The following is a 27,032-nucleotide window of genomic DNA, read 5'->3' on the forward strand; positions in this document are numbered from 1 at the left end:
CCAGAGAAAAAAATCGAGATATAAAAGAATCACGAGGTTACATGGGAGCTATGAGCCTTTAGACCTGCAACACAGTGAATACACAGGGTGAACAGCGAGTGCTTTTTTTAGCCCCAAACAGAAACATAGATCTACACCTACCTTACAATCACTTTATGTAATGACACAAACTCGAGCGATAAGTCATTGACAAAAAGCCTAAGCCTTGAATGGAAGGTTTGTAGCATGAAAAAAAAAATCTTTACATCCTTGGCTAAAATGCAAGTACAGAGTACAGACTGTAAGCTGGTGAGGCAAATCCAAGATGCAGCTGTGCCTCGGCTTGTGCGTATTCAGGACTACAACTGTTGAACTATGTAATTAAGACAATATGAGATCTTGTTGGAAGGGTCATCCTTCCCAAACACCCACACAGTAAATACACACCTACAGTCTACTACATGTGATTAAACACGAATGATATAGGCTGGATTTTTTTGGGGGGGGGGGTTTCATCAACATATGTTGCCTTATTATAAGAAAACAACAGGGTTTACATAGGCAAAATAACGTAAATATTGGCTACCACAACACTTAATGTGTCTGGGCTCGACGTCTGGAGGATGCAACACCCACTCCTCCAGAAGGAAGATTTATTTTTTTTATGAAGGCGTGACAAATATTTTCCACAAGCTGCATAATATTAGGTTTGGATTGAGATCTGATAAGTGAGACAGCTGTAAGGCATTACACATTATGGCCCTGTGCTGCTGCTGCTGCTGCTGCTGCTGCCAGTGACGGTGATGACAGCACTGTCATGTCATCAGGACATGCTCCTCATCAGGAGGAAGGTGATTTCTGAGAATGACTTTGTATTTATGTGTCGAAGCATGTTCAGGGGGAATAAAATAAAAATAATAAATCAACCTTATAATACCAAGCGATGGAAATCTGGTGCACTTCTTCCTCTTCTCCTTCTTCTTTTTTTTTACATCATTTATTTATCATCTGAAGCTATTAATATTTGTGACACCTTATTCTTGAGTATTCATATTTACTTGGCAGTGGAGGGAACATGTCGCTCGTTCATTCATAATACTAGTGATGCCTTTAGGACAGTCACGGTAAAAAAAAAACGGGCGTATAGATACATACATTTACGTTATTATTGATTGTGCATCGACAGCTTTGCATATTAAATTAGACTCCGACCCAAATTGACGTGCAGTAGTAGGGTGGTGCTGCTACCAAAAAAAAAAATAGGTCTTAAAAAAAAAAGAGGGTGGTGAATTGTGTTGACAGGGATATTGAAATAAATAATTAAGCACCCATTGAGGACTATCTCCACGCAGTCGGTTGATCTTATATCTACGCTGCACGTCGTATAGATGTGCCGTAAACGCCACGCCGCCGTGCAGCCTGGCTCGTTTCTCCCTTACACTTTGCCGGAGAAGCGTCCTAGCTATCGCGGCTACCTGTTAATCCCCGGCCCGGGTGCAGCTCCACTTCCTCCGGCTGGCGCTCCGTTGCTCGGCTTGATGAGCTGTCCAGAGTCCGGTGGTGCTGAAATGGAAGCCGGAGGAGCCCCCGCTGCAGGGACGGCGGTGCCGGGCTGTCCCGCCTGTCCCTCCCCTTCCATGCTGGCCTCGTTCCCCATCGCCTCGGGTTAGGGTCTCGACGGAGAGAAACGATGTTGTAGATGGTTCCTACAGCTGTGGTTTATATAAAAAAAAAAAAAAAACTGAGATGAAACTCAGCGCTGCTCCCCTTCCGCCATCATCACCTACAATTCAGCATCCCGCACGGAGCACGCGCGCTGACGGAGAGGGCGAGGGAGCGCGCTGACGCAAATGGGTGGGAGCTCGAGTGGCTCGTACGTGCGCGTTCACGTTCGCTCGGGTTTTATCTCAAGTCACCACGCAAACACCTCTGAGCCCCCCGTGGCTCAGGACCGGAGACCACCGAGACCTCCCTGACCCAGTCATTGGCTTGCATGTTTGAAATGTGACAGTATCAAACTATTTGGGCATACTGGTCATTTAATTACAAAATGATCTATCTTAATTGATTAATTAACTGACAGACAATTAATCAGCAACTACTTTGATAATGGATTAGGCTAATTGTTCAAGTACCTGAAGACAAAAGGCCATTCCTGCTTCTGTCTTCTGAAATCCAAGCTGGTTTTCTTAGTCTTTTATGATATATATATACTATATATGCCGACTGCAAGGTATTGCCTTTTACTTTTAGATAGTTTTCTATTTTATTTTATTATTATTATTTTATCTTAACGCAGGTTTAATTTAAATGCAGATGCATGTTATAGGTTAACTTGAACACATGTTCATTTTAATGTGTGTTTACTGTAGTATATGTTGATTTTAATGTGTGTTTACTGTAGTATGTGTGTTTACTGTAGTATATGTTGATTTTAATATATGTTTACTGTAGTATGTTGATTTTAATGTGTGTTTACTGATATGTTTACTGTAGTATGTTGATTTTAATGTGTGTTTACTGTAGTATGTTGATTTTAATGTGTGTTTACTGTAGTATGTGTGTTTACTGTAGTAGATGTTCATTTTAATGTGTGTTTACTGTAGTATGTTGATTTTAATGTATGTTTACTGTAGTATGTGTGTTTACTGTAGTATATGTTGATTTTAATGTGTGTTAACTGTAGTAAATGTTCATTTTAATGTATGTTTACTGTAGTATGTTGACTTTAATGTATGTTTACTGTAGTATATGTTCATTTTAATGTGTGTTTACTGTAGTATATGTTTATTTTAATGTATGTTTACTGTGTGTAATGCACATTTTCATAATAATCATCACTTTATTTACATAGCACCTTTAAAAACAGAGTTTACAAAGTGCTTTGACAGACAAGAACATATTATACTTAAAGGCAAAATAAGAAGAGAGAGAGAGAGAGAGAGAGAGAGAGAGAGACTAACAAAAGAAAGATAAAAACAAGATTTAAGAACATGCTAATGGAAATAGCCATTAAAAAAAAAAACCTGACTAACTGATGGAGTTAAGTTTTGATGGACTCGGAATTCATCTAAATATGAAACAAATAATACAAATTAAAAAGGTGACAATGTCAACGTTGACAACAGAATACTGCAAACTCTGGCATGTTTTTCCAAATATGCTATTGGGTTGTATGTTGAAGACAGCTGCAGACGTCGGCCTGTGCCTCTAAACCAAATTACAGGCAAACAGTGGTGACATAACACTACAGTGTGTTTTATTCAACTCAAACATCTGCTCGGCTCAGGCTGTGCGGCGGAGGAGGGTTTTTTTTTTTTTTTTTTTTTAGTTCCCACTCCCACATAGGTTACTGTGTGTACTTTGCAAGCCTGCCAGAGAGCCAGTGTCATTATAACAAGATCATCATACCAGTGCTTAAACATGCCCTAAGGTGAAGACTGACACTGTGAGAAATGAAATAAAATAGTCGACTATCTGCCAAGATGAGGATCAAAAAGTCATGTTATGATTGATGTTCTCACAAGCTCAGTTTATCTAGTGATAAACTGTGTTATGTTACAAGGAGGCTGAAATGAATGTTTGTTGTTTTATTCAGCAAAATAAACCGTAGCTGTAGTGCAGTATTTTACTACAAATGAAAAAATCTAAGTACACATGTACATCACAGCTGTGGTGCCATGACACAATCCTTCTGCAAAAGTCCATTTTATTGTGAATGACTCTCCCTATACGGCGTAGTAAAGGAGATGTTTCTGAGATGGTCCCCTAGTGGTATACCAACTGTCACTATAATAAATCACTTAATACCCTTAAGAAAATAAACAAATAGACAAAGGTTTCTAACAACATCACGTCTTTGCGTTGAACATTTGTAATGTTGTACTATGAGATGGAATCTTAGATCAATCTATTCAGTGCCATTACAAAACAATGTAATCCTCAGACAACCACTGTAGTCTAATCACTTTAAAAACCCCGACAGACAAAAGAAATCTGGATTACAGTAAGGTTTTTTCCATGAACTTTATTGTAGTATGAATTGGCAAGCACAGAGAACAACTGAGCTCAGTGTAACGGTGAGCCAATTAACGTTTACATATGTACAAAACACACAAGTGCGCACACATCCGACTTAATGTTCACTCACTTTCAGATTCATTTCAGGTACAAAAATAACACAAGAGCTTGTTGTTTGTTTGTTTTTCCCAACAGACATACATACACAACAAGAGACCCATAGTTGAAAAGACATTCAAATGAAAAGAAAAAAAAGATCTCGACGCATGATGACTTCTTCTTGAGTTTAAAATTGTCCATGAAGAATGTGTTAAAAGATGCTTTTTTATGTTTTGAACAGTGGATAGATCGTAACTGAAATGCTACAGATGAATAAAACGCGTGGCCTTCTATTGTCAAAACATTCAATACTTCATTGGCACCATAAAAACATGAGTATGGGATACAGTTGAGAAAATATTGACTTGTTTCCAGGTTGTATATTTAGTGACACACTAAACTATACTGACCACAAGAATGTAGAGAAGACGTTTTCATGAATATGATGATGAAAAAGCATCCGGCTGCATCACTGGGGGCATTCATATTTACAATCTGTCAATTGTAGTGGCACGAGACAGAAGAAAATTTACAGGCTGAGTAAAATGGTTGCACGTATATATACAGAAATGATAAAAGAACTAACCAAACCCATGGTTGATTTCACAAGGAAGAGGAGGCGCCGACTAAAATACAACACTAAACCGCCTTAATGAGACAGTTTCAGGAGTGCATCCATTTCTTTTCTTCCTCTATGGTGATTGCTCGGTGCTCGCGGGAGTTAAGTTACAAATCACTGGCGCTTGGCTTTGTAAGGTCGGGAGCGTTTCCTGCGGTCAGGCTTCCTCTGTTTGTGCAAGCGACCGATGCTCACTCCCTGTCGGCGGCGCACGGAAATGTTTTGCTCCACAAGGCTCGCCAACATGCCTGCAGGAGACACCCAGAGTGAATGAAGGAGCAGAGAAGTTAGAAATATACGAACAAGATAACAGATCTTCAGCATGTAACTGGGTTTTTTAATATATGTGGTGGTTAAAACGGCAAAATATGCCTCTTAATATGTCCCTTAATTTTAAAAAAATGGGTAAAATGAATTAATTAAAATAAACTAGTAAGACTTAATGTTTCCGGGATACACACAACTATGTACTTCTAACATTTCTTTTTCCCTGCATCATTGCCGGGACTCTTACTGACTCTGGAGTTTAGCTGAGACATTCAGCACAGAAATATCCATAAACGTGGTATGATGTGAGCAGAGAGGTGTGAAACATCTGGATGTTATTGATCCACCACAGAGAACGCAGGAATAGTTTTGATGGAGGCTTAAAAAGGCGAAACAAATCGTGAAGATTTACCTTCTTGGGCTAGCATTGATATAAAGGTGCAGATGAACTCATCGTAATTATGGGTCCTCCTCTGATCATCAATCTGATCGAATGAAAAGCGAAACATTTTGATTAAAAGTCAATAAAAAAAACAACATTTCACCACATGTATTGGAGTGCTTCCCAGTAAACAAAACCTACTTTGTATTTCTTTCTCTTTTCCACTTCCTCCTTTAGATACACCTCATAATTGGCGATGTCAGCCTCTACACACTTGAGCAGTGCAAGCAACTCCTGCAAGAAACAGAATAAGATTAACCGCTCTGTGCGTTTGTTTATTATATATTTTTTTTAGTATACTGCTTTCGAAACAGCTCCCTAATTGGAGGCACAAGTAAAAAATGTGAGAGTAATGTGTTGGCAGGCTGATATGCATTGCGAGGTACATACTACAGAGCAGTACAACACCAAGAAAATCTCCCGACTTACTTTGGGAGAGTACTTATCCCCGGGAGGCTTGCTGTCTGCAGCAGTTTCCACAGCTTTGGGCGTTTCCTTGCTAGGTTTCACATCTCCTCCATCTTTGTCCTCCTCTTTTTTCACCTCCATAGATGATCCCTCGCCTCCCTCGTTCACTCCTTCCTTCTCTCCTGCTGCGAGTCTTGCTTGCTCTTTGTCTTTTGTCTTCTCAGGAGTACAAGGCTGCTTTGTGCCGTCAGCAGCCAAATCTACTGAACAGGCAGCGGGAAAAGTAATCTATCAGAAGTAGCTAGACGCAGACAGTCTATTATTAAAAGGTTGTGTATGTTGTTCTCATTAAGGTCACCGCAAACTGTTTACATCTACCGTCTGAAATGATTAATATGCTCTGTCTGCACTCTGTAAATATCAAGCGACAGACAGGAATGCTTGCTTCAGCAGAGGCTTTTAAACCACCTTTGTAAATAACATGGATGACAGTAACAACCTCTTGTACTCACCAGATGGAGGGAGAGCAAAGATGACTCCATCGTCCTGCAGGTGTAACAAGGCAATGCTGACAGAGGGACCCAGTTCTCTTACAGCACGGTTATGTCTTGAGTCTAGCCTCAGCATCTCATCTTCTCCAAACAGCACGCGAGACAGATGGGATGCAACTGGACTGGACGGGCGCGTAGCAGCCTGGGAGCGCGCGGGTGAGCGCAGCGGGGAGTTGAAGGCGCTGCCAATCTCGGAGGCCGTGTCAGTACTCTCGTTGCTGGGCGTTGGGGACGGCTGTGAAGCAGATGTGATACAAATGCCCCCAGTGCGGCCTTCTGTGCGTACAGAGAGGGGTGTGTTCAGGGCATCTTTCCTTTGGGCTTCTTTCTTCAGTTTCTCAGCCAATACAGTGAGAGCGATCTGGCTCTCCATTCCGGTTCCTACCCGTCCTGTTCGCGATCGCAGACTCGCCTTCCGTCTGAACCTCAAAGACAAATTCAAAACATAACTAACTAAAAATGCTGACACCTCCTTCAGACAGATCATAACCAGAAAAAGAAGATTATCTCTTTATACGCATTATGATGCTAACACCTGTTAGATGTGCCCGCAGAACCAGTTACTTCTTCCTCATCGTCGTCATAGTCATCTTCATCATCGGAGTATGGGGCCTGAGGAGGTGCTTGGATTCGAGAGCGACCAACTCCAGCAGCAAGATCCTCTTCTTCCTGTTAAATCAGAGAAATTTAAACAAACCTCAATGGATTTTTTTCTCCTGCAGCCACTACAATTATTTTATGCACTACCAAAGATAAATTCAGGCTGTGTTAACAGCAGGAAAACTAACAGCATAGTGTGGTTTGTATTTTTTCTGAATAGTGCCACCTCACTAAGGTAGCATTCTACACCTCTGATGTGCAAGAGGGGGTGACTCAGTGTAAAGACACAGAAAATCATAGAAGACTTGACAAAAGAGAGAGAGAGAGAGAGAGAGAGAGAGAGAGTACTAACACCCACATTGAACTGTCTCAATGTCAGATCTGAGACAGACAGAGAGAAATGTGTGATCTGCCCCGGCTCCAACAAGACTAAAACAGTAATCCTTCCACAGAACGCTCAGTGTAACACCTGACTCTGTTCTAGGAAATTGGTGAGTGTGGCTGGCTTGTACTGACAAGACTAGACAGATCAAATGTATTTCCAAAAGGAGAATCCAAAATGAAAACTGCCACAAATAAAATAAAAAAACAACACACTTTAACATTTCTATTGCAACTACAATAATGTGTGTTTGTCTCTTTGTTGATTTGTATTGTAGAACGTAAATAAATATTTAAATAATGCATTTTGTAAATGCTATAGAGCGCAAATAAATAAATAAACACTTCCGAGAGTCTTTTTACTGTGAAGGTAACTTCTTCTGTTACCTGCATTGGAGACTTGGCATAGTTGTGATTGTCCAGAAAGGCAGGCAGGCGTTGAACGATGGGGTTGGAGCTGGTGACTTGCTGTGGACCTCCTCCTGTGGGGACTGGTGGTTTTCCCATGACCTTAGTGTTTCCCGAGGAGCTAGTGGCGTCCTTAGGCTGAACTCTGGGCTCATCTACTGAATCTAAAAAACGAGAGGCAAGTGTTATTCAGCTGAATGTTTATGATAGAGGAGGCAAATAAAGCCAACTAGAGTACCTGAAGAAGCCTGATCAGCCCCCTGGGATGTAACTGGCTCCGCATCTGCCTCTTTCTTGATCGCAGCAGTGCTATCGTCAGGGGAGTCCTTCTCCTTCTTGTCGTGGACAAGCTCAGGCTGAGTGAGCCGGATCATCTGAAGACAACACACAAAAGGATATTTCATAAGATATTTACTTGTATCAGCAGACATGACTTAGAAATTCCTACCACAAAAAAATTCAATATATTCTCACAGTTAATGGGAGTACCACCTCAAGACAAGTGTGAACTATGAAACGCTGCAGAAAAAGATTATAACAAATCATCTAAAGTTAAAAAATTTACAGTTCACTGTCATCTTAATACCTAATCTCTCTTGTTCACATGAATTTATCATCGAACCACATAATGCTAGAGCGAGAGAAAAACCAGACTAAGTGCTCCGTCACTAAAGGAGCTGTGGGATTGAAATTGTCTTCTGGCAGTTCCTGACCTTCTGCAGACCCTCCAGAACCGTCTGTCGATTTCTCTTTAGAATTTCCAGTTTGGACTCGTACTTCATCCTGCGGTCAGGCACCACTGCCATCAGGTTGAAACGAATGTCATGGTAGGGCTCTCTGAAAAAGAGAGAATGAAGCCTTGAGGGTATGTTTGTGTGTGTGTGTGTGTGTGTGTGTGTGTGTGTGTGTGTATGTGTACGTGTACATGTAGAAGGTGAACCACCGCTGCTCGAGCTCACTGACTTCAAGACTCACCCGGCAGTGGCCAGTCCAATCCTCTCCATGATAACCCGCCGAGCTTTATCGGTCCATTCCTCCTCCTCTCCCCAAGGCCCTAAAATAATGTCAAAAATTAGACTTAAGTAGCAATTTTCTTAAATATGACGTGATTAACAACTACAACAGTTAGTTACAATAATTACATGAAAGTAATTAATAGCAAATGTGCCATGATGAGGTTTTAGTTCAGAGAAATGCCTTCAGATCAACATTTAAAAGGAGAGTACTTCATTGTACCCTTTAAAGACAAAATGTTACAAATCAGCGAGACAAGAACAGGACTTGGTATTTCTGTGACAGTATTAGGTCATACCATGGTCAATGGGGTACGCCTTAAGTCCGTCAAGCTCAAAGAGGCGGTCTTTGATGGGCACGTAGCTGACAAAGTGGAAGGCTTCCATGGTACGCACTGCACTGATCCCATTCTGTTTCTCCGGCAGGTGCCTGGGCTCCGGTCTCCATAGAAACACAAAAACGAGAGCTTGAGAAACTGATGAATGCAAAAAGACTGATGTTTCCCCCATAATACAGCCGACAAATCAGAGAGAGACAAATTTTTCTTTTCATAGAATCAGAGGCACATAAAATTTTCAATGTTTGCTACCTTGCATGGCTGTTATGCGCTCTGGCAAGCTCTGGGGCATTTCCTATTGCGTAACCTTTACTCTGAAAGTCAAAAACATAAAGAAATCAAAGTTAAACATGACAGTTGGGGAGGACGGGGGGGAGAGAGCAACTGACACCAGGACAGAGGCTGCAGACATACATGAGAAACATCTTACCTCTGGACTAAAGCCTTTTGTGAAAGCCTTCATGCGACTAAGGGTGGTGCCAAGCTCAACACCACTGCAGTTAAGAAGCACGCTCAACAAAGCGTGGGTGGCACATGAATTTGGTATCAGCTGGACAGAAAAATGACAGCACAAACACGTCTAAGTTAGGTCACACAAAGATCTGCTTTGACAAGGAAAAGCGTTGAATTTCTTTCCATGTTCGATATATGTTAAGATGATTCTACATCCTTTTATTATTAGGCTACTTTCTTCTTTTATATTCGGATGTGTGGCTTTGTATATATTTTTATTTAAGCTTTATTTTACCAGAACAGACCCCAGAGATCAGAAACATTTTATGTCTCAGAGTTTGATGAACAGTGGTTCATCAGCAGAATGTAGATATAATATAAAAGTTCTGAAGTCGACACCAACTCTACACGACCCGCAAGGATGAACTGGTGTTAGCAAATGAATGAACACATGTTAATATATATGTCCTATATCATATGATGTGAAAACACAAAAAGAAATGTGCAGATGTTTATTAGTCAGTTAAAAACAATATGCTCGAATTTTCTGTGAATCACTTAAAAACTAAACTGTTATGAAAAGTGATGTTAAATTACATTTTGACTATGAGTGAGATTTGCTCAGGAGCATCATATTCACAGCATCGACAACATCTCAGTTAGGAAAAGATCTATTATACATTTGATGGCTTCAAAAAAAAAGATTAGTTGCTTACAAATCAAAATATGATCACATAAAGACTCACCTGATGAGCAAAGAACATATCATTTACAATTTCCTCATCAATGACGGAGGTCTCATCCACCAAAGTGTTCACCTTCCTCCTGGATCGACGTTCCTCGATCCACTTGAACAGGAAGATGAAGCCATAGACGGGACTAAAATAATAATAAAATGATGCCACTGTAATGAAAAATTTCCATGTGTTGCTGCAGCAGCCCAACAAGCAGCAAGAAAAATACCTGTGTTTATATTCAGACATGATATTAGACGTTGCTATCTGACAAAGGGGGTGGTGGTTCTTTTCCTGGAGGATTTGTTAAAGACCCATGAAGAGTTGAAGAGAATCTCGTTTCCTGCTCGTACGCTGGGTTTCAGAAAACTGTCTGAGATCACGAAGACTGTCTCAGGTTGGACAGATGAGGAGGAGAGAGGAGAAACGTCCAACCACAGACAGACTGAAGGGGGACGATTACATAACCAAGAACCTACAGGACTCACTTTTTATTCCTTGCGTCTATTTGCACTTTTTTTTATGGATTAACTTGATATTCTTGTGATTGATGCTCACTAAAACAGACTCTGGTTGATCTACAAGTTACATACCTCTGACACTTGCTTTGAAGATCATAGATTTCCTCTACTTGGACACCTTTGACACCTACAAACAGACACACACACACACACTCAGTTCCATCAGTACATTTAAAACCAAATTAAAAAGTCTGCTAAAGGATACTCAGCTCTACAGCCACTGACATTGTGGGTGTACGTTATGTGCTATTGTGTGTGTGTAACTTTGTATTTTGCATTATGTATCCTGTGTGTGTTTTTTGCCTTGTACTGTTTGTTATTGTGCTGTAATATGTTTTAATTGTGTCTGCCGAAGGGACTGCAGATGAAAAGTAGCTGTGAGCAGTACATCAAATGTAATCGTTTATGTTTAATACTGTACATGGTCCCATTAAATGAATAAAAATAAAAATAAAAGAAACATTTAAAGTAGCTTTAATAGCCCCAGGACTATATTTGCCATTCACATTGCAGTACAGATAGATAGATAGATAGATAGATAGATAGATAGATAGATAGATAGATAGATAGATAGATAGATAGATAGATGACCACAGTATAAATACAATAGAATAAACTCTAAGGAGGAAGAACATATGGCTCTACCTCTAAAAGATTATACATATAAACTCTTTTGCAATAACTTGTGCACATGTGCATTGTGAAAACTTAAATGTGGAGAGGTGTAGCTGCTCTGTGTTTATGATCCACTCACCGAAATCTTCCACCAGCAAAGTGAACAGCCCTGAAATAATGAAAACATTCAGTGAACTGAGCAGAAAACAAAGGAAACATGATGAATGATGAAAACATTGACTCCTCCACACTGACCGCTCGCTCCATAAAAACAGACCACATGTTTTTACACGTGCTTCACACATGAACGTGTTTAAATGTTGAAATGTTTAAATGTTGAAGTGTTTAAATGTTGAAGTGTTTAAATGTTGAAGTGTTTAAATGTTGAAGTGTCTCTCTGAGTCTGACTAATGAAGCTAAGCTACGTTAGCTCCCCCGACATGTCTCACCTGGGTCACTCTCCAGCTCCAGCCAGCCTTTGTTCATGTTTGCATCCGAGTGCACAGCTGACTGATACCTAAGATGTTTTCAGGCCCATGTCCAGACGAGCCGTAAACGCGGTGAATGAGGGAGGTGAGTCCATTGACGAAAACAAACACAGATAAACACAATAGGCAGAGTTAGCCGCCTGCAGGCTACGGCATCAAGCGTCGACGGGCGGTCGTAAAAAACAGTCCTACCTCCAACTTCCGGTTGCGGAATAAAAGCAAAACAACGAATTAAATCAATAATCAATAATCAGCACGTGACCTGCCCTGTTCACTGGTATTCATTAATGCTGGTGATCGTATCTGTGTGGAACAAAACGTGTCCAAATATTATTATGTACACACACACACACACACACACACACACACACACACACACACACACACACACACACATACGGCTGTATTAATATATAAACATTACTAAGGTGGACATTTAATGTTGTGCTTTTATGTGTGGTGTCGTAATTTATTTTATTTAATTTAATTTAATTTTATTTTACTTTACTTTACTTTACTTTATTTTATTTTATTTTATTTTATTTTTCGTCTTTTTATATTTTATTGTTGTTTTATGTAATTTATCGTGTTTTTTATGCATTACTTAACTTTTTTTTTTTAAATATGTTTTATATTAAAATAAAAATATGTCGTGCCTGTCTGTCAAAGCACTTTTAAAACGCTGTTTTAAAAAGGTGCTATATAAATAAAGTTGTTATTATTATGAATCATCGAGGTGTTGTTGTTTTAGCTGATGTTGTTGGTTTCATGGCTTGTATTGTACTTTTAGCATTTTTAGACTACTATGTGTTGTAATATTGTCTGTGTGTCTTGTGTCTATTTTGGTTTGACCTGTTCTTAGTTTGTGTCTGTCTTGGCCAGGACTCCCTTAAAAAAGAGATTTTTAATCTCAATGGGACCTTTCCTGGTTAAATAAAAGTTTAATAATTAAAAAAATATATATTATTATTATACTGTGTGTTTGTGGAAATTCTAAAACATACACACTTTTATATCATGTTCATATTTTTGTTCATATATTGCTATTATTGTTATTGTCATTATAACTTGTTGATGAAGTTGTTGATGTTATCATGTGTTTTTTTTTTCTATTATCAGTTTCTCATTACTTTATGTACTTTATATTATTCGTTGTATGTCAAGTTTCTGTTCTTTATAACTACAGGTGGAGGCTTTAGATGAGCCCATCCGGGTTTTCTGCCTCTCCCTGCACTTTACATTATTTGTTATCTTTTTTTTTCCATTTCTATGTAATTTTAACTGTGCAGAATAAATAAATAATACTAATAATAATAAAATTAGGCCCAGTTTTAGCTGTTTTGTAGGAATATTCAGGATTCAAGTGTATTCTAAGAGCATAGTAGTAGTCAGTTTCGTGTTTTAGTGATTTGCTTAGTTTAATTAAATGTTTTAAATGTTAAAGAGTTACATTTTTTTTTATTTGCTTCGTTGCCGGGCTTTTTCCTCTCACCGTCGGATGGAACCCTTGTTGGAGTTGGCTGCACGGGGGACGTGTATTTATGTCACACTGGGCACAAAAAAAAATGGAAATTAGCATCGTTGATGTGTTTCATGTTTGCTCGTCGGTCTCTGCTCGTGCTAACTGATCCGGTCGGTGTGTGCGGGGCGTGCGGGCTTTCCTGAACAGCGACAGCGTGGCCGCGTGACAAGGTGAGCTCCAACAAACCGGCCCCGCGTGACTCAAACCGACCGACGCCGTTTGTAATCCGGGGCTAGCGTTAGCTCCGCGAGCGTTACACCTACACGACATGAGATTGTTATCGTCGCTACGGCGGCGGATAAAACTCCGGTTTTCGACGGCGGAGGGCTGCTTCTCCTCCGGGAGGAGTTCACGAACAAGCCGAGCTGCTTCCCGCGCCGTGAGCATCAACAGCTGCGTGTTTATTGTTGTGTGTGATTAGCTAGCGATGCTCGTCCGCTGACTCAGCCTGAGAAAGAAAAAAAAAATGTTTTTATTTACATGTGATCGCTTCATAATCCAGCTGTGAACAGATGCTCACAGCTCCTCCTGATGAACACAGATGAGCTACAGGAGCAGCTTCGTGCTACATCACCTCCCATCATGGGGTCACGACCCGTGAGGCTTAAACTTTCAGACAGCGGTGTGCTTTATACTGATGTAAACACACCGAGCGAGGACTGTAGCAGCCTCATGTACATCTGTGTGGATATATAATGGATCCACACACAGTGTGTGCTTTAAACTTAAAAAAAATGTCAAAGGAGTCCTGGCCAAGACAGACACAAACTAAGAACAGGTCAAACCAAAACAGACACAAGACACACAGACAATATTACAACACATATTAGTCTAAAAATGCTAAAAGTACAATACAAGCCATGCAATCAACAACATCAGCTAAAACAACAACACCTCGATGATTCATAATAATAATAATAATAACTTTATTTATATAGCACCTTTTAAAAACAGAGTTTACAAAGTGCTTTGACAGATTCTTTGTACAGTAAGAATAAACTCGTGTTCAGAGTTTGTCAGACAAAAGAAGAAAGTCTTATTAAATCTGATTTTTAAAATATCAACAAGTTAATGAAACGAGGTGTCAAAATCAGGCGTGTCCGCTCAATCACATCAGATCAGAAATACTTTATTTATTTATTTATTTGTTTTTGTTACAGCAGCTCCCAAACAGTGAGTTAGATAGTAGTAAGTAACAACAAGAAAAACATTTGAACACAGGAGAGGTTGGATAGTAACATACCAAGAAAAACAACAACTATACACTTATAAGATATCCATTTTAACACTATATACACATGTATACATAACAGTTAAATAAAACCAGTAACAGTGAACTATACAACATGTATATTTAAAACCTTATAAGACAATTTAGTGTTTGAGAGACTGTACAGAGAATAGACATGGATTGTTTAAAGTGCAGTATGCATGCACGAGAAATTGCACCTATTTATTGCACAAGCCAGTTCGACAGCTGAATGTGCTAAAGCCACGCCGCCGACTCGTGTGAGCAGTCAAGCGGCATTTTGAAGCGACTGAAACGTGTCAGATGAGTTCAGAAAACGACATGACTAACTTTGAAAACACTCTGAGCGAGATGAGTTAATCTCTGTCTCTCTGCTCAGGGTGGCCTCAGCGTGTCATCGAGCCACCCTTTAAGGACCGCCCACAAAATCCTGAGACTGAAAACTGGTTTTAACTTTTAGGAAAGTCTTTTTTTATGTGTTTTCAGCAACTGCTTTCCAACATATTTAATCTGAAAGAAATCTCAGAATAGCCTTTACACAGACTTTAAATATATACATGAAATTTATGATGTTTGCACTATTGCTTTTCTGTATATTCAGGCCAAATAAATAAATAAACACTCACTGTTTTGAGTGCAATTTAAAACCTAATAATAGTAACAATCATAGTTGATGCTTTGTTTTTGTTTATCTCACCATCTCAGCAATATCTTAAAGATTTGCACATGCCTCACACCAGACGAGATTAATGTTCTTACTTTGAAGTCTGGTATGTTTCCTGTTTCCCACGGCACTGCTGAGGTCGGAGCTTTATTTAGAATAAAGTTAGTTTATCTGTCGTTATCTGTCGCAGAGATGATCACGTGGGGTTAATGACAAATGATGTTAGGTGTTTTTCCTCACAGCTTTCGCTCGTTCAAAATGATGCCCTCACTTAAATAAGTGCCAAATAATTCAGTCATGTCACTCTAGTTCTCAAATATTTTGGTCCTGGTATACAAAGCTCTAAATGGTCCGGCTCCAGTATCTGACATGTTTATGGTCTAACAAGGTAATTCATAATCTGGACGTAGAACTGATATTAAAATTTTTTTCTTCCCCTGTCATAGTGTGTTTGTGTGTTATTGTCTATATCTATGTTGTGACTGTTTCCATGTAAATCAAACTTGGTGATCTTGAGCTAAAAATGTACTTTGAGATTGACGATTTTCATAACCGACTAACCATGCAACCTTTTTATCCCAACAAACAACTGAACACTTGCTGGTTGTAAAACCTCATTGTCAGATAATGAGGTTTGACATTTTTAATGACACGACGTGTGATGTTTCATTGTTTCAGGGCTCCTCATGAAGGTGTGTAGGTAATACTCTGAGAGCCTTGTAAGACGCCATGTCTGAAGAGGCCATTTCGGAAAGTGACCTGGAGCCCAGCCTTAACAGTGAAGAGGAGTATCTGGAAAATGAGGAAGACGAGGAAATGGAGGACATGGAGGAAGATGAGGATGAAAATGATGGAGACGATGAAGATGATAGCGTTGGTGAGTGACAAATTAAATTCTCTCGGCCACAATGGTTGAAAACAAAGGGGAAGATTGTTGATGATAATAATAATTAATTTTATCATCTAGGAGATTAAACCTGTAATAGCACATGCATATCAGAATTGGTGCTTCAACCAAAAATCCTGTCTATTCTCTCAAGATCGACCTGCGAGCGCCCAGAGCAGGGCAGAAACGACCCAGGATGGCAGGGACTCCGCTTCAGCTACCTCTGGAGAGCCATCCTCAGAGCCTCCGTCTCGCCCTGCGTCCCCCTCGTCCTCCAGGTCTCCCTCCAGGCCCGCCTCTCGCTCTCAGCCTCCGACCAGCCCGGAGAACTCGAGCCAGAGCAAGCCACCCTCCAGCAAAACAAAGAAACAAAAAGCCTCTAAATTAACCAAATCCTCAAAGTCTTCAAAAGGCTCCAAACTTTCTAAGCCATCTAAGCCTGCACACATGAGGAAGAATATCAGGTACATGTTGATATTTTCCATCAGGTATATTACATAATGCACTTTAATGTTTGTATATGCACTGAACTTTTTTCATTATGCTTACAGAAAGCTGCTCAAAGATGATCAGCTGGAGGCCGGGACCAAGGCTGCTCAGCAGGAGGAGATGGACAGGCGGAAACGCCTGGAGCAGCAGAGGAAGGACTTTCCTACACCGGCCCCAACGGTCCCAGACTCTCAGCTAGGTACCTCCTAGATGTAACCTTTCCAGTCATGTTTAAGTGTTTTGTGTTTGTACTTGTATACCCTAAACCTCCGTTACTTTTCCTTTCTCTCCAATAGTGGAGGCTGCTTCACTTTTAGGGGAAGTATCTCACTTTGTCCCTGATCTCCGGAGCAAGCAGGACGTGATCTGTCTGGACAGCAGCGGTGACGAGGATGAAAAAGTGGACCCCAAGCTGCCTGCCCTTTGCCACTCTGCCATTAGAGATGGTAAGATATGATCTTTTTTTTTCTTTTTTCTTCCCCCTTCATGTGTTGCCAGACAATCGAGCCAGCTCTCACACAGCGTTCGCTTCTGTGATGACGCAGATATAATCGAGCTTAGTTCCGGGGACGAGGATGCCCAGCAGATAAGCAGCGAGTCGGCCGACGAGGATGCCGATGGCACCAACGGCTCAGAGGAGAGCAGCGGGGCGCACATCAACGACGCTTTAAACCTGCCTGACGCCCAGGGTCAAGTGCTGGTTAATATCAATCACCCTGCAGAGGAGAAAGACCTTTACCTCGCACCACAGCTGGCCAGGGCTGTCAAACCTCACCAGGTATGCCCGCTGGCTCACTCTCTCTCTCTGTCTGTCTCTCAAAACATGAGCACTCAATAACAGAAACCAACAGTCCGGCTTGTTTTCTCTCTAACATTTGTCTCCTTATTTCTAAGATCGGGGGAATCCGGTTTCTTTATGATAACCTCATCGAGTCTCTGGAACGCTATAAGACCAGCAGTGGCTTTGGGTGCATCCTCGCTCACAGCATGGGGTTAGGCAAGACCCTGCAGGTCATTTCCTTCATTGACATCCTGCTGATGAATACCGAGGCTCACACTGTGCTGGCCATTGTTCCTGTGAGTAATCCAAGTGTTGAAAGAAATCCTGTAATCTTTGGAGCACACATTCACGTTCCCCAAACTCATTATTTTAGTTTGTTTCTTTTAATTAAAGGTGAACACGCTTCAAAACTGGCTGTCGGAGTTTAACCTCTGGCTCCCACCCCAGGAAGCCCTTTCCCCTGACACCGACCCAACACTCGTCACAGGCCGAGCATTCAAAGTTCACATTCTCAACGACGAGCACAAGTATGTAACATATTAGTGTGTGTGTGTGTGTGTGTGTGTGTGGTATTCAGTATTTATATGACCTGCTAATCACGCTGGCTCTGTGAACCTCCAGAACAACGCTGGCCAGGGCTAAGGTTGTGGAGGACTGGTCCAGAGATGGAGGGGTGTTGCTGATGGGTTATGAGATGTACCGCCTGCTGTCCATGAAGAAGAGCTTTGTGATGGGCAAGAAGAGGAAATCGAAGAAGCCAGCAGGACCAATCATTATTGACCTGGATGAAGAAGATAGACAGCAGGAGCTCATGAAAGGTCATTAGTTTAAAGTCCCAGTGTGTCCAAGATTTAGGGGGACATAGTAACTTAAATGAGCATCATGTTTAATGACTCCTTCATTCAGTCTTTCCTTGTCACTCTGTCTTTTCAGGTATTGAAAGAGCCATAGCGCGGCCTGGCCCAGATGTGGTGATATGTGACGAGGGTCATCGCATTAAGAACTACCACGCCAGCACGTCACAGGCTCTGAAGAACATCCGCTCCCGGCGCAGAGTGGTACTGACGGGTTACCCGTTGCAGAACAACCTCATCGAATACTGGTGCATGGTGGACTTTGTTAGGCCCGACTTTTTAGGCACGCGTCAGGAGTTCAGCAACATGTTTGAGCGTCCCATTCTGAACGGGCAGTGCGTGGACAGCACGCCTCAAGACGTCCGCCTGATGCGCTACCGCAGCCACGTACTGCACAGCCTGCTGGAAGGTTTCGTCCAGAGGTAAAACTTTCTGCTGGATTTTTTTTTTTTTTAGAAATTTCACATTGTGTGGGGAAACAAAGCACACCTTCTTACGTGCCAATGTTCTCTGTGGTGTTTTTTAGGCGTGGTCATGATGTGCTGCGAGACCAGCTTCCCTCCAAGGAGGAGCATGTGATCTTGGTGCGGCTCTCTCCCATTCAAAGGGCGCTGTATACCGAGTTCATGAAACGCTTTCGAGAAGCGGGGAACAACGGCTGGCTCGGTCTGAACCCACTCAAAGCTTTCTGCGTGTGCTGCAAGGTGAGGCTGTTTTATTTGAATCCACCACAGCCTTTTCCATCAATGGATTCCTGAGCTTGTTAAGTTTTCTATTAAAATACTGCTATAGCGTTTTTTAAATCCTTTTTTTCCTCCTCTGAATCCTTCAGATCTGGAATCACCCAGACGTCCTCTATGAAGCCCTGCAGAAGGAGAATCAGGCCAATGAGCAGGACCTGGACCTCGATGACATCACCTCGGCTAGTAACCCCCGTTGCCCTGGCTCGGGTGCTGGCCTCAAAGCCAAAGTAGCCGACTCGAGCAACAGCAAAGTCAACAACACCCTGCCACCACTCAATCCCTCCCAAGATAGAGCCAATCAAGTCATCACATATGAATGGGTACGTCGGTGACAGCGGTCCATGTAGAGCTGTTTCCTCTGCAGCGTAGAGTTTGCATTTCTAACTATTCTTCCCTGTTCAATGCCGATATGTCTGCTCAACATGTAATCTTTGTTGTCAGGTCCATAGAGGGGTTTGTCATTTCTACGCCTCCAGTCACGAAGTCACTTGTCACGCTGACTTTGTTACTCAGCAGCCTTTTTCTTCCATTTACTATCTCTCAGGCAAAGGACATAATGTCAAACTACCAGACAGGAGTTCTGGAGAACTCTGCCAAGATGCTTCTGCTCTTCCATTTGATTGATGAGAGTGTGAGAAGAAGAGACAAGATTTTGGTCTTTAGGTGAGTCCTGTGCCCAACATGCATGCATGAAACACACCAAGGCGCCATTAAGCAGCTTATGCTTCTTTTTCAGGATACTTATGTTGGCAGAAATTTCAAAATGAACTGAAGTATAACCTCTAGTAAAGCATAACTTATGTTTGTTTGCACTGTATACAGCAGTAACAGCTTATTTCATCGCTCATCATGTGTTTCTGCTGTGTACCCACTAGTCAAAGTTTGTCCACCCTGACCGTCATTGAGGACTTCTTATCAAAGAGACCCATGCCGACAGGCATCGCCTCCTCTGACACCAAGAGCCAAACCTGGGTTCGCAACCTCAATTACTACAGTGAGTGATCCAATCTGTGCTCTCCCTCTCTCCCCCAAAGCAGAAAGTCTGGAAAAAGTGCGGCCATCATCGCAGAAATGTCCAAAGCGATGGTCTTAAATGATTTATTATCACTGGCTGCAATTTCTCAAGTTTTCCCATTTGAACATTTTCGTCTTGGCAATTTTACATTGTGCTCTGGTCAACAAGTTTAGGAGCAATCTACTTGCAATTTGACAAAGATGTCTGAAATTGTTTTTTTATATGTATTTTGTACATATATCCTCCAGAGATAGTTACAGATGTTATAGATGCCTCCAGGCAAGTAGTCCTATAGGAATTCAGTAGAAATGTCCATGATTAAAAGTCTCTTAACTTCGTGTCTTAGGTTTTTGATGATATATTACCCTGATCGATTCTCTTCTTAAAGTGCGTTGAGGTGCTTGGATGCTTCATTGTTAAGAGATGATTTATGTCTGTCTACAGGATTGGACGGGAGTACATCTGCCTCAGAAAGAGAGCGGCTTATCAACCAGTTTAACGACCCAGAGAACACTGCAACATGGGTATTTCTACTTTCAACAAGGTGTGTCTCTGCTCTCTATTTTTGTTTAAATCATTTTCACACTTCCCCTATACTGTGACAAACTAAAATCTTATTGTTCATTTGCTGTGTTCCTTTTCAGAGCGGGCTGTTTGGGGGTAAATCTGATTGGGGCCAACCGCGTCGTCGTGTTTGATGCCTCCTGGAACCCATGTCACGATGCCCAAGCGGTGTGTAGGGTGTACCGCTATGGACAGAGGAAACCCTGCTTCATTTACCGCCTTGTGTGTGATTTCACCTTGGAGAAAAAGATCTATGACCGACAGGTCTCCAAACAGGGCATGTCTGGTAAGAGATTTGTACACTTTATTTACCAAGCCCCAATCCAAGCACTGTTAACACATTACTAACATCTACATGAATCATATCCAGCCTTTTAAATGTGTCTGCGTGTGTTTACAGACCGCGTGGTTGACGACCTGAACCCTGTGCTGAACTTCACTCGTAAGGAAGTGGAGTCGCTGCTGCATTTTGTGGAAGAGGAACCCGACAAAATCTCTCTGGAAACCCGGGAGGAGTTAGAGACAGTGATATACCAAGCTTGTCATCTTTACCCACACCTCATCACCAAGGTACAGTTGCTGATGTGCGTTAATCTGACTTTGCAAGAAAGGCAGTTTTGCCGGTTGGTGTTTAAATATAGGTTTTTGTTAACTTACCCGTGACTGACACGAGGATTGGCCTTGGGCTGCAGAGTAATAAAAAAACAGGAAATGCTGAATACCTCAGCACTAAATAAAAAAAAAAAACACAAGACCGGAAAAGCTGGTTTATTATCGCTGTGAATCGCAAATAAACTGCGAGTTAGCTAAGGCAAATCCAATATGACGGTTGATCTGTAGTTCAGTTTCCCTCTTCCCATTTGTCTCGTTAGCAACCTTTCCATCATGAGTCTCTCCTGGTCGACCGCAAGGAGTCGAAACTGACCAAAGCAGAGAAGAGAGCCGCCAAGAAGAGCTACGAGGATGAAAAACGAGCCTCGGTGCCCTACTCTCGCCCATCGTATGCCCCCTATTACCCAACCAGTGACCAGGCACTCTCAAACATACCGGCATTTAACCAACGTGGCTGGTGAGTTTCAGACCTCATGTTTGATTTTTTTGCATTCGTTCTGGGTAGCTCATTTACTTGTTTGTGTAGTGGTGTAGTCCCCGCGGCTACAACCACAACCTAATCAAATAAACAGAGGTTTGTGCAGTCGGGCAAATGTTAGGTTGTTTGAGGTCACAGCTCTACAGCTTCTCTTCTTCTTCTAATAAATTCCCATCATACTAGAACCGACGAGTATGTGTGTGTGAGCATGTCATGAGTTCAGCCCCTCGTATTTTCCAGGCGTCCCATGGCACGGCCAGATGACAAGCCCGTGGCAAGTGTCAGGCCCATCCAGTCGACCCCAATCCCTATGATGCCTCGCCAGGTCGGCATGGGCATGGCTGGCTCCAGTTCAGCTGGCAGCCTGCCTGTCAACTTCCTGCAGAAAGCCGGAGTTTATGTGCAGAGGATCGTCACCACGACTGGTAATGTAAAATACTTTTCAGTAATGAGCGTCATTCTCCAACCAGATTGTTTTTACACGCGTGGTCCTCTTAAAGCGTTGATGTCTTGACGTGTTTATTCTCAGGGTCACATGGAGATCTGAGGTGGGCCTTACACTGCCCTCAAAATGTCACACTATGAGTTTAACCGTTAACATTTCCAACGTTATCCGTTTTGTCTGGATCTATAGATATTGTAATTCCAGGAGCCAACAGCACAACCGACGTTCAAGCTCGGATCAGCGCAGGAGAGAGCATCCATGTCATCAGAGGATCTAAAGGTAGTCGCAACAACACGATAATTTCTCTCTGCGAACAAATCACTTTGAGTTAGCGCCTCCATCATTTTGATGCTTTCTCCACCACAGGTACCTACATCAGGACGAACGACGGAAGAATTTTTGCTATTCGATCTGGAAAGATCAGTAGACCGGCAATCGGGGGCTCAGCTGCTTCGAGAGGTACAAATTCACACGACAACTCCTACAACTCTGAGGGAGGCTTTTATTCATGAAGGTCGCAGGTTGTCAGTACTATACAACTGTGTGACAACAGTATACCTCAACAGCACACATTTTGAACCATTATTACTTTGTCTTTTTGGCAAGTCTACAATTTTATGTTGGTGCGATACTAAAATTTAGAGTCGCCATTTAATTCCTAAATATGTTAATCAGGATGTTTTCGAGGAGGAAACACAATAAGACTCTGTTTAACCAAGGTTTAATGTTTTACGCCATAATACCACCTCAACCCTATTCAGCTATGGACAGTTTCCAGGTGAGCAGGAGGGAGATTTATTCCTGATAAGAATATTATTTGTTGCTGACTCTTCCTAATAGACTTCTCCTATTAGATTACAGTGTTTTAAAACCAAGCCATCACTCTTAGCTTGTAACTAATCATGGCTGTCTAAGTTTTTACATGCAGAAATGTTTGAGGTTCCTCTCTGAACCACAAAGAGGGAGTTTGTGTGTGATTAATTTCTGATCGCTTCTGCTGTTGACTTATTTTATTTTTTAATAATTCTTGTATATTAAAGTACATATTTAGCTACAGCATTCAGGATTGACCTTCCAAGACTAAATAATTCAGTCAGATGATGATGAACGTGTCGCATTTCTCTCTCCTCCACAGACACCCAGGGTTCCCTGAGCCATCCAGTCAGTAATGGCTGTTCATCCCCTGTGGATCAACAGCAGCAATCCCCCAACGGCGAGCAGCGGCCCTCCTCTCCCTTAAGCTCTGAGATTCTCAGAGAGATCAGCCGCTACACCTCGTCCACAAGCGACGCCGCTGCCGCCGGCATGGGGAATGAACTGCCGTCGCCGTCGGACGCGTCGGCCGTGCCAGCAGGGGATGAAGGCAGCTCGCAGAACAATGAGACCAGTGATCTCGGTAGGCAGCTCGGTGACGACCTCCTGAGCTCGGCTTTGGAGATGCGCGGGAGCAAACGCAGGAGTACTGAAAACCAGGGCAACACACAAATAGGAGGCAAGCGCGCCTCCGCTGCGGCGCATTTCCCTGGACTGTCCATGAGCTCTGGTGGGCTCAGTTTCCCTCCCGTGGGTCTGAACTCCTCCTCCTTACTGGGAAACCTAGGTCACATGAGTCACCAACTTCTGATGGGTGGTAGCAGTGGGTCATCATTCCTTCAAACGCCAGGACAGACACTAGCTGACCTCCAGGCCATGTTCCCCTCTGCAGGTTCGGACCTACTGAGACAGTCTGCCACAGGGAACGGACACCTTTCCACCCCCTCCTCGTCCTCTCTGCCCACTGTTTTCTCCTCCGCTTCCACCACCATGCCTATGTCATCCTCACCCACGGCGGCGCCTTCTTCCTCCCTGGCATCAGGTTCTCTGCCTCCGTACTTGATGAATCCCAACATGGCCGGCCTGCTCTCGACAGGCTTCCCACTCAGTCAGTACAGTCAGTCGCTGCTCTCCGAGCCCAGGATGTTCTCCTCCCCTCTCCTCTCCGGGTCGGGGGGATTCCCTACACCCAACTCCAGCTCTACTACATCCAGTTTCCTCTCCCATTTCAACAATCCAACTTCCAGCCTGTTGGGGGCAGCTCTGACGCAACCGGACCGACATCAGAGTACGGAGAACGGTGGCAGTAGTTCTGACGACGACGTTATAGAGGTGACAGGACAGTAAAACTCAAACAGCCCCGGAGAGGCCGTCTCACACACACTTTAACAATCCTGGTTAACATAACGTACATTAGGAATGGGAATGATTATGCGGTAAATGTTACGGTATCTGCCCTTTTGGTTTAGATCCATGAATGTGAGAACACATGAGCAAAGTAAGGTCAAGAAAAAAATGTGAAAATAAATAAAACTTGTTAATCCTGAACATACAATGACAAGTTAAATGTGTTTCTAGCCATTCAAACAGTTTGTCATAAACTGCATTCCCATTCCTAATCACACACACACATACGCACACACGTGGACTCTCACCTGCAAAACGAGAGACTCATCTTGTACCTTAATGACTTCACAAAGTCAGAGTAACAAATCCTTATGCTGAATATCGCAGACTTGTTCAGCTGGAGCATCAGAGCAGTGGGAACAGACGCTTGTCGTACGGGGGACCAGCTGAATTCTTTCGGGATGGAGGGAGGGTGGTGGCTTTCTAAGCACAGCCTCTCCTGTTACACTTTTAAGCCTCGCCGTGCTGTTAAGTTTCAATGTCCTCTGAATTCAGGTGGAATAATGTGATGAAAAGCTGAGCGCAAACCAGGGTTTGACTCGCTTTTGACAGCCGCGCTCACCTGCTGAACACTAATTTACTAATTCCTCGTCAGCGGTTTCCTTTTTCTAGTGAACAAAACTGGAAAAAAAAAATACACACACCACAGTAAACAGCAGCAGTGGCTACAAACTCCACTTGACAGTGTATTTAGAGAGAAATCCTTCAAGGCTTACCTTTAACAACAGAAATTTTAGGCTTTCAGAGCATATTTTAGTCTTTAGCAATTTGATAGACATTGTAGCATCCCCTGTCGAAAGGATATTATGTGTGATACTATAACTGAACATGTTGATACTTTGTAAATAGTCATTATCATTGTTTTTATTGCAAGTCAATACTGTGCAGTGTGTAGATTTGGTCGTAGGGAGATGGTTCATTATCACAGCGACTATCATGACGAGAAATAAGCCCTCGCGTTGATGCAGGAGAAACAAATTTCTGTTCAACTTTATAATTTCCTTCCTTTTTTTAATTTTTTGTTCATTTAAACCTAAAATGAATGTACTTTCATGTTAGCCTTTGATAACACAGGGGCTGGGGACAAGGATTCGGACTGTGTTCTTTAATTTTTAGCCTTAAATAAATAACACAAAGGGGTCTTGAGTCTTAGCATTTATCTTAGTACATTCTTTTTTTTACGAAGAACTACTGAGCATCTAGACAGTCGGTGTCACACTCGAACACAAGTGTAGGGCAGGTTCAGCATTGCGACTAAAAGCACCAAGTGTTGGAGCCTAGAAAGGAGCACAAACCAAGATTTAATGTTGCTACATCATTGAGCAGAAACTTGTCTTTATGTTGCCCCATACGTCATCTGTCGATACGCCATCTGTCGGTCAATCTACATGTAGTTTCTTATGGGTTTTTTTTTTTTTTTAGAACCTCGCTGAGAACAGACATAAACCTAAACTGTAGAAAAACATTGCATTCATGCAGCATGAGTGTCTTTAGTCAACGATGCCACCAACCATCGAACCGGATAACATTTCACAACAACCACCTGTGACGGACAGAAGCAGGTCAGGTGGTGTGGTGGCCTTACCCAGCTGACGGTGCCATTACGTGGTAGCTTTTCACAGAGGTGCATCTTTTTTAAAAGCAGTGCAGTGTTAAGTAGCTTCCGTCAGTAGTGTCAGTCGGTATCCGCAGTGCTTTAGGGCGTTTGCTGTTCTCTGTAGCCTTGTGTTTCCGTGTTGTGATGACACCTCATGGTATGTAGATTTAGGAAAGTCAATTTCCTCCGTTGGTAAAAAAATAAATAAAAATAGGCTAGACACAGTGGTTATTAGCCTTTTAGAAAACACTGGATAACCTGAGACAACAGGTCATTCCCTATGAAGTTACAGTTTTTGTAGAGATGTTTTCTTGTGGGTATCTTTTGCTCCCACACTCACTGAGTACTGTTTTTATTTGCTACTGGCTCATTCCCTGATATTCTTTTGTTACAGACGCTTCATTTCTGTCATCTCCAGTTTTCTTCTGCACGTCTTGGGAACTTGTGATGGGTTAGTTTCAAATTTGAATGCAGAGCTGGCACTTTGAGAAAAAACAAAAAAAGGATCATATCTACTTGTGAACTGTACAAAAGGTACATCGTACTGACACCACGTCTTTATTCTCAGTCCTCTCAATCCTTCGGAAAACACTTTGCATTTGAATCTTGGGAATCATCAGTTTATAAACAAACAACAAAAAACTTGTCTGCCATTTCTTGTCAGTTATGTGCATTTTTATGTTTCATGGGAATTTTTTCATTTTTAAAAAAAATGTTTTTTATAACTTCTTATTGGTGTTCACTCACCTGGCAGTCGTTTCTCCCTTATTTCAATGTAAGTGTCTGAAATTTATTTATTTATGATGGAAAATATATTGTTTTTTGTAATTGCATTTTTTAACCTTTTGTTCTCTTTGACCCATTGATGGCTGATCCAGTAAGAATTTCGTACATGCAGCCTAGATCGAAGAAGAATATGACTGTGTTATCAATGTTATTTTAACAATAAAACACTCTTCTATTGCAGTGTGAATCAT

At 42.0% G+C, this 27,032-nt stretch overlaps 3 protein-coding genes across 8 annotated transcripts in view; 1 reads left to right on the forward strand and 2 right to left on the reverse strand.

Annotated features, from left to right (window-relative positions):
- Positions 1–1,801, reverse strand: part of bsnb (bassoon (presynaptic cytomatrix protein) b) — a 61,899-nt gene extending 60,098 nt beyond the window's left edge. For 2 of the 3 annotated variants that reach the window (XM_027279749.1, XM_027279747.1), the window contains exon 1: positions 1,455–1,801. In XM_027279749.1, coding sequence (XP_027135550.1) covers positions 1,455–1,636 — 182 coding nt within the window. In that variant the 5' untranslated portion in view covers positions 1,637–1,801. The remainder of the gene's footprint in view (positions 1–1,454) is intronic. The other variant, XM_027279750.1, reaches the window with a different exon arrangement.
- A 2,190-nt stretch (positions 1,802–3,991) lies between these two features.
- On the reverse strand, positions 3,992–12,128 carry bap1 (BRCA1 associated deubiquitinase 1). Of its 4 annotated transcripts, none has more exons than XM_019262452.2 (17): positions 11,898–12,128; positions 11,588–11,617; positions 10,906–10,960; positions 10,325–10,457; positions 9,556–9,675; positions 9,378–9,439; positions 9,087–9,229; positions 8,750–8,828; positions 8,488–8,611; positions 8,013–8,148; positions 7,754–7,938; positions 6,921–7,054; positions 6,347–6,804; positions 5,856–6,097; positions 5,568–5,660; positions 5,397–5,469; positions 3,992–4,965 (listed from the first exon to the last, which is right to left on the reverse strand). In XM_019262452.2, exons 1-17 carry the CDS (start codon positions 11,932–11,934, stop codon positions 4,832–4,834), a joined length of 2,238 nt encoding a protein of 745 aa, XP_019117997.1. In that variant the 5' UTR covers positions 11,935–12,128; the 3' UTR covers positions 3,992–4,831. The 4 variants fall into 4 exon arrangements, with proteins under 4 accessions (XP_019117997.1, XP_019117996.1, XP_019117995.1 ...); XM_019262451.2 differs by having other exon boundaries at positions 5,856–6,094; positions 6,347–6,810; positions 11,898–12,127; XM_019262450.2 differs by having other exon boundaries at positions 6,347–6,810; positions 11,898–12,127.
- Positions 12,129–13,430: 1,302 nt separating this feature from the next.
- On the forward strand, positions 13,431–27,028 carry rad54l2 (RAD54 like 2). Its single transcript, XM_019262511.2, has 22 exons — positions 13,431–13,628; positions 16,050–16,248; positions 16,412–16,721; positions 16,809–16,945; positions 17,043–17,192; positions 17,292–17,524; positions 17,641–17,823; positions 17,921–18,054; positions 18,149–18,345; positions 18,461–18,803; positions 18,908–19,085; positions 19,214–19,444; positions 19,669–19,787; positions 20,000–20,118; positions 20,584–20,683; positions 20,784–20,989; positions 21,104–21,273; positions 21,576–21,772; positions 22,034–22,218; positions 22,428–22,517; positions 22,605–22,697; positions 23,374–27,028. The coding sequence occupies exons 2-22, from the start codon at positions 16,101–16,103 to the stop codon at positions 24,396–24,398; spliced, it is 4,548 nt and encodes a 1,515-aa protein (XP_019118056.2). The 5' UTR covers positions 13,431–13,628; positions 16,050–16,100; the 3' UTR covers positions 24,399–27,028.
- Positions 27,029–27,032: the final 4 nt, after the last annotated feature.

This window comes from Larimichthys crocea, chromosome VI (genome assembly GCF_000972845.2).
Source record: "Larimichthys crocea isolate SSNF chromosome VI, L_crocea_2.0, whole genome shotgun sequence".
Classification (NCBI taxonomy): domain Eukaryota; kingdom Metazoa; phylum Chordata; class Actinopteri; family Sciaenidae; genus Larimichthys; species Larimichthys crocea.